The 7,825-nt window shown below is 44.9% G+C and overlaps 1 protein-coding gene across 1 annotated transcript in view; it reads left to right on the forward strand.

Annotated features, from left to right (window-relative positions):
- LOC126210364 (tetra-peptide repeat homeobox protein 1-like) overlaps positions 1-7,116 on the forward strand; it is a 28,519-nt gene extending 21,403 nt beyond the window's left edge. The window contains exons 4-5 of the mRNA XM_049939580.1: positions 1,064-1,233; positions 6,892-7,116. Coding sequence (XP_049795537.1) covers positions 1,064-1,195 — 132 coding nt within the window. The 3' untranslated portion in view covers positions 1,196-1,233; positions 6,892-7,116. The remainder of the gene's footprint in view (positions 1-1,063; positions 1,234-6,891) is intronic.
- Positions 7,117-7,825: the final 709 nt, after the last annotated feature.

Consider the following 7,825-nt stretch of genomic DNA (forward strand, 5'->3'; position numbering starts at 1 on the left):
TTTGGGGAAAGTTTTTGCGTCATATATTCCGTAACTATTCTTAATAGCAGAAATTTTTTAACATTTTAAAGGTGTCCAGTTTTGTCTCTGTTGTATCCTGTACTACTCGCTTTCCCATAATACAATGATCCAGTCATAAATGGCTTCTGTAATTAAATATCTCTTTCCAAAAGACTTGTGCCTCAATTCGGATGCCTTTCCCGGTACAGGCTCATATACATCGAACAACAGCATTCTTCTCCTTATTCGCCTTTTACCAGAATGTAACAATTCTCCTCTTTCATCATCTCTCGCAGGAAGAGCCATTGCGTTGGCCTTGCGTGTGAAATAGAAGCTCTCAGTTTTTCCCTTCATGGTGTTTTAGAGGTGCAGTTAGGAGGAAATGATATATTTGTGCCAGAATGAAATTTTCACTCTGCAGCGGAGTGTGCACTGATATGAAGCTTCCTGGCAGATTAAAACTATGTCCTGGACCTAGACTCGAACTGGGGACCTTTTAACCGTAAGGCACACCTTGATGCAGAACGCCTCTCTTGCAGCGTCTGCAAGTGCGACTGGCTGAGAATTTCCGTGCTGTTTTCACGCTTACTAAACGCGCTGCTCTTCTTTCAGTTTTCTCTGTTTTTTTCTATCAGTCGTATCTGGTATAGATCCAAGACTGTCGAGCAGTATTCAAGTATTGGTCGAACGAGAGTTATTAGCTTCCTTTCCAGGAGTACTACATTTCCTGGCGTTTCCTGGAATGAAACTCGGTCTGGCATCTGTGTTACCTGCGATTAGTTTTATGTGGTCGTTCTATTCTATATCGCTGGGTATACACTCTCCCAGATATTTTATCGATGCGTCAGCTTCCAATGGTTTGTGATAGATCTTATTCTTCCACTCCCTGCAACCTCTGAATTAAAGTCCACCTTTTTGTGCTGATTGAAGTGTGGTGTTGTCTCGGTGAACATCTGTGTCAATTACAGGGACTCGCAAGCTCTGTGAAGGAACCAGCTGTCCAAGTAAGTGCGCGGTGGAGGGTTTTCCGTACGTGACGGACGTGGTGACTCTTTTCCCACAGGTGCCAGTGGCGAAGCCGGTCCCCTACTTCATCCACAAGCCAGTGGCGGTGCCCGTGGCTCACCCCGTCCCCGTCGCAGTCCCGAAGCCCATCGTCTTCGAGAAGACGTTCGAGCTGGGAGGCTGGCACTAGGCTGCGAACCGCTCTGCTCCTCCGCGAGACCCACTGAGGTGAGTGCTCCGGCGCTGCTGCTCCTCGTTCACCAGAGGACGGCAGACTGCCCCTCATCATCCAGGAACTAGACGCTACTCAGCTGCTTGACTCGGTGTTATACAGGGTGTTACAAAAAGGTACGGCCAAACTTTCAGGAAGCATTCCTCACACACAAAGAAAGAAAAATGTGTTAAGTGCACATGCGTCCGGAAACGCTTAATTTCCATGTTAGAGCTCATTTTATTTATTTATTTATTTATTTTGGTCATCAGTCTACTGACTGCTTTGATGCGGCCCGCCACGAATTCCTTTCCTGTGCTAACCTCTTCATCTCAGAGTAGCACTTGCAACCTACGTCCTCAATTATTTGCTTGACGTATTCCAATCTCTGTCTTCCTCTACAGTTTTTGCCCTCTACAGCTCCCTCTAGTACCGTCGAAGTCATTCCCTCATGTCTTAGCAGATGACCTATCATCCTGTCCCTTCTCCTTATCAGTGTTTTCCACATATTCCTTTCCTCTCCGATTCTGCGTAGAACCTCCTCATTCCTTACCTTATCAGTCCACCAAATTTTCAACATTCGTCTATAGCACCACATCTCAAATGCTTCGATTCTCTTCTGTTCCGGTTTTCCCACAGTCCATGTTTCACTACCATACAATGCTGTACTCCAGACGTACATCCTCAGAAATTTCTTCCTCAAATTAAGGCCGGTATTTGATATTAGTAGACTTCTCTTGGCCAGAAATGCCTTTTTTGCCATAGCGAGTCTGCTTTTGATGTCCTCCTTGCTCCGTCCGTCATTGGTTATTTTACTGCCTAGGTAGCAGAATTCCTTAACTTCACCGACTTCGTGACCATCAATCCCGATGTTAAGTTTCTCGCTGTTCTCATTTCTACTACTTCTCATTACCTTCGTCTTTCTCCGATTTACTCTCAAACCATACTGTGTACTCATTAGACTGTTCATTCCGTTCAGCAGATCATTTAATTCTTCTTCACTTTCACTCAGGATAGCAATGTCATCAGCGAATCGTATCATTGATATCCTTTCACCTTGTATATTAATTCCACTCCTGAACCTTTCTTTTATTTCCATCACTGCTTCCTCGATGTACAGATTGAAGAGTAGGGGCGAAAGGCTACAGCCTTGTCTTACACCCTTCTTAATACGAGCACTTCGTTCTTGATCGTCCACTCTTATTATTCCCTCTTGGTTGTTGTACATATTGTATATGACCCGTCTCTCCCTATAGCTTACCCCTACTTTTTTCAGGATCTCGAACAGCTTGCACCATTTTATACTGTCGAACGCTTTTTCCAGGTCGACAAATCCTATGAAAGTTTCTTGATTTTTCTTTAGACTTGCTTCCATTATTAGCCGTAACGTCAGAATTGCCTCTCTCGTCCCTTTACTTTTCCTAAAGCCAAACTGATCGTTACCTAGCGCATTCTCAATTTTCTTTTCCATTCCTCTGTATATTATTTCCATTCTTCCGTATATTATTTATTACTTCCATTCTTCTGTATATTATTTCTTCTCTTCAAATCACATTAATCATGGAATGGAAACACACAGCAACTGAACGTACCAGCGTGACTTCAAACACTTTGTTACAGGAAATGTTCAAAATGTCCTCCGTTAGCGAGGATACATCCATCCACCCTCCGTCGCATGGAATCCCTGATGCGCTGATGCAGCCCTGGAGAATGGCGTATTGTAACACAGCCTTCCGCAATACGAGCACGAAGAGTCTCTACATTTGGTACCGGAGTTGCGTAGACAAGAGCTTTCAAATGCCCCCATAAATGAAAGTCAAGAGGGTTGAGGTCAGGAGAGCGTGGAGGCCATGGAATTGGTCCGCCTCTACCAATCCATCGGTCACCGAATCTGTTGTTGAGAAGCGTACGAACACTTCGACTGAAATGTGCAGGAGCTCCATCGTGCATGAACCACATGTTGTGTCGTACTTGTAAAGGCACATGTTCTAGCAGCACAGGTAGAGTATCCCGTATGAAATCATGATAACGTGCTCCATTGAGCGTAGGTAGAAGAACATGGGGCCCGAGCAAGACATCACCAATAATGCCTGCACAAACGTTCACTGAAAATCTGTGTTGATGACGTGATTGCACAATTGCGTGCGGATTCTCGTCAGCCCACACATGTTGATTGTGAAAATTTACAATTTGATCACGTTGGAATGAAACCTCATCCGTAAAGAGAACATTTGCACTGAAATGAGGATTGACACACTGTTCGATGTACCATTCGCAGAAGTGTACCCGTGGAGGCCAATCAGCTGCTGATAGTGCCTGCACACGCTGTACATGGTACGGAAACAACTGGTTCTACCGTAGCACTCTCCATACAGTGACGTGGTCAACGTTACCTTGTACAGCAGCAACTTCTCTGACGCTGACATTAGGGTTATCGTCAACTGCACGAAGAATTGCCTCGTCCACTGCAGGTGTCCTCGTCGTTCTAGGTCTTCCCCAGTCGCGAGTCATAGGCTGGAATGTTCCGTGTTCCCTAAGACGCCGATCAATTGCTTCGAACGTCTTCCTGTCGGTACACCTTCGTTCTGGAAATTTGTCTCGATACAAACGTACCGCGCCACGGCTATTGCCCCGTGCTAATCCATACATCAAATGGGCATCTGCCAACTCCGCATTTGTAAACATTGCACTGACTGCAAAACCACGTTCGTGATGAACACTAACCTGTTGATGCTACGTACTGATGTGCTTGATGCTAGTACTGTAGAGCAATGAGTCGCATGTCAACACAAGCACCGAAGTCAACATTACCTTCCTTCAATTGGGCCAACTGGCGGTGAATCGAGGAAGTACAGTACATACTGACGAAACTGAAATGAGCTCTAACATGGAAATTAAGCGTTTCCGGACATGTGTCCACATAACATGTTTTCTTTATTTGTGTGTGAGGAATGTTTCCTGAAAGTTTGGCCGTACCTTTTTGTAACACCCTGTATTACTAGAAAGAGAAGTAGACATAATATTTCACCTCTACCACACTTATGTTAATCATATTCATAATCTGACCACATTATAACTGACTCGTTTCGGAAGTGCAGTCTTCAATCTTCAGACTAAACTCCTGGTCACCTACCTGAACTCCGTCATCACCATCCAGATGGAACTACTTGTTGGTTGCACCGGTCTTCTTTAGTGATCAGGAATTTTTTTTCAGCTATGTCCGATTTCGGAGTGAGAATACTGGAAGCTGTGATAAGTAATACTGACCTAAGATCCTGCACAGCATAACACACTGTTTATCCAATGTTGGCAGTGTCCAGCAAGAGGTCTCCAAGAGCACTAGAGAAAGACAACTTAGTCAGAAAAATTTTACCATACTTTGAGAACTAATCAGTACTTTTACCCTTTGATGTTCAGATTCTTCTAATGGACTGAATGTGGAAGCTCGAAACGTTTAAAAGAAAGTAATTAATGCAAAATGTCCTCAGCTCGTGGTCTTGCGGTAACGTTCTCGCTTCCAGCGCACGGGGTCCCGGGTTCGATTCCCGGCCGGGTCAGGGATTTTTCTCTGCCTCAAGATGACTGGGTGTTGTGTGTCTTTCATCATCATTTCATCCTCATTCACTCGCAAGTGGCGTTAAATTCGCTTGGTTTCTTAAAACCGAATAAGAGACCGATACGAAAATTGGACTTGGGACGGTAGTAGCGATCGAACTCGAGCCAAAGACTGAGAAATCCCGTGCGGTGTCTTCTACTCTATGAGAACAACTGGCACTAATTGTATCTCGACAAAAATCAAAGGAAAATGAATGTAAGCCACATGTAGTGTAAAAAAGAACTTAGTTTAAAACTTTAGATAACGCCTTTTGCAACTGCAATGGAGGTCTTATTAATACCAAACACTTCTCACATTTTTCCAAAAGCATTTTCAGTGGTCAAGTTTCTTATTGGTTACGTCATTCTTCTTGATCTTCCAAGAAGAACCAGCACTCTTACTAACACTAAATATATTGATGGTTTTGTGTTATGAACAACCATATATATATATATATATATATATATATATATATATATATATAAAAGGATCACCGGCCATTTGACCATCTACTACAAACAGAGCCCGAACTCTTACGGGAATGGGCTAAAAGCCGCGAGTAATGAGTATAATGTGCAGGGACAGTAAGCTGGGAATGTGGATCTCACCGGACGCGTGTCAGAGAGAAGTCTCTGCAGTCGCACTATCCTATGTGTCCTCGGTGGCTCAGATGGTAGTGAGTCTGCCATGTAAGCAGGAGATCCCGGGTTCCAGTCCCGGTCGGGGCACAGATTTTCAACTGTCCCCGTTGACTTATATCAGCGCCTGTGTGCAGCTAGGGGTATTCCTTTCATTATAACAACCATTGTCATCTCGCCATTTAGTGAGAAAATAAGATCTAATATGGCACTTATGGTATCTCAACACATGTCCAGATCAGAAGTATCCGGACACCCAATTGTAATGTGAAATCGACCACTAGGTGTCACTGGTGGCGGGCACAAGTGTAAAAGGAAACGGTGAGTATTGGACTGTCAACAGAGATACAGTAAAAGAAGGAAGGGTTGGTCAGGAGAGCTAAGTAACTTCGAGGAGGACTAGTAATTGCACATCGCCTGGCTGCAGATCCATCAGGGACATTTCAACCCTTCCAAAGCTACCGAGGTTGACTGCTGATGATATGATACTGATGTGGAAACATGATCCAAGAACAGGCCTCACATACTGACAGAGGTACTGTCGAGCATTTGCAAAGGTTGGTTGTAAAAATATCGCTTGAGATCAGAGAAATGACTCACTTGTGCGTTCCATAGTGCTACCAGCGGACCATTTAGCACAATGACTGTACGTAGGAAGCTAAAAAGAATGAGAGACGACTGTCGAGCAGCTCCTAATAGGCCAAAAATTTCTGTACAGCGCCAAGCGACGCTTGAGGTGGACGTAAAGCGCCAATGGACAGTGGATGACTCGAAACGAGTAATTTGACGAATCATCTTATATTCTGCGCTAATCCGAAGGAATGGTCTGAGTTTGGAGTATGGTTGTAGAACGTTGCCTGCCAACACGTTTAGTGCCAACAGTGAAGTCCGGTAGGGGTGGTGTTATGGTATGGGGGCGGTTTTCGTGGTCTCCTTATTGTGTTCCAGAAATCGTTAAATGTGGACCACTACAACACTGTGCGTGCAACAGACGAGCATTTGGAAGACGATGATTGTGTCACCATGACAAATGTAATGCAATGGTTTGTGGACACTAATATTCCTGAAACGGATAGGCCTGCACAGAGTTCCAATCTGAACCCAGTGAAACAACTGTGGGATGAGTTAGAATGTTGACTTTGCTCCAGACACCGTCTACTCTCGTTTGAGCTCTTGAGGAAAAATAGCCCGGCGGTCCTCCACTTTGAGACACGTCACTGAAAGTGTCCCCAGCAGGGTTCAAGCGGCCCTAAAAGGGGAAGGTAACACTCAGCACGCTACTGTCCATTAATTCGTGCGAGGATACTTCCGATCACACAGTGTATAGCCTTTTTCTAAATGCATGCGTCGTTACAGTTTGGCCGTCATTTTTTGTTGTTAATGTTCATTTTAAGTGTGTGTTTGGCTTGAGTTTTATCTGATGCCGGCGTTCCATGTTCCAGGGTCCCTGGCGCACCCCTCTGCTGGCTGTTCTTAGCGGCGACAGACGGCTGTGGGGGAGGCAGAAGCCACCTGTCCCACACTCAGGCTTTACTCAAGTGTATGCGAGAACCAGCGAGCACTCCGATTGTTTTTTATACTTTCATATACGTCATATGGGTTCGAGTCACTGTGCAATGTACAAGGCTGCTAGTTTATACAAATAAATATATATTATTTTTCACAAATTTTTACCAGCATTTCTCCCACTTCCCGACCTGTATCTCTTGCTCTCGAATGACAAAACAAATCTTAACTCTATCAATGTACTTCATACGTCAGATATACATTCATGAACCAAAACATTACGACCACTTGCTTAAGATGTTGTTTGTCAGTCTTTAGAACAAAATACACTACTGATTGTGCGTGTCAGGGGTCCGACAGTCTGTTGATTGGTTCGTGGAGGTATGTGGCATTAGATGTCTACGTACTAGTCATATAAATGGCGTACATAACGGGCCGCTGATATGCACACGCAGTGATGGCTCCCGATAGCGACCCGAAATGCGTTCCAGAGGATTTACGTCAGGCGGCTGTTGTCGCCGAGACATGAACGTCAGTTCTGTACAATGCTCCTCAAACCACTGTGCCACGGTTCCGGCTCCGAGTCATGGACAATTATACTCCTGAAAGATGACATCACTGTCGGGGAAGAGCCGGCCGGGGTGGCCGAGCGGTTCTAGGCGCTTAAGTGTGGAACCGCGAGACCGCTGCGGTCACAGGTTCGAATCCTGCCTCGGACATGGATGTGTGTGATGTCCTTAGGTTAGTTAGGTTTAAGTAGTTCTAAGTTCTAGGGGACTGATGACCATAGATGTCAACTCCCATAGTGCTCAGAGCCATTTTTTTGTCGGGGAAGATATCAAGCATGAAAGGGTGCATGTGGTTCGCAGT

The sequence above is a fragment of the Schistocerca nitens genome, chromosome 10 (genome assembly GCF_023898315.1).
Source record: "Schistocerca nitens isolate TAMUIC-IGC-003100 chromosome 10, iqSchNite1.1, whole genome shotgun sequence".
Classification (NCBI taxonomy): domain Eukaryota; kingdom Metazoa; phylum Arthropoda; class Insecta; order Orthoptera; family Acrididae; genus Schistocerca; species Schistocerca nitens.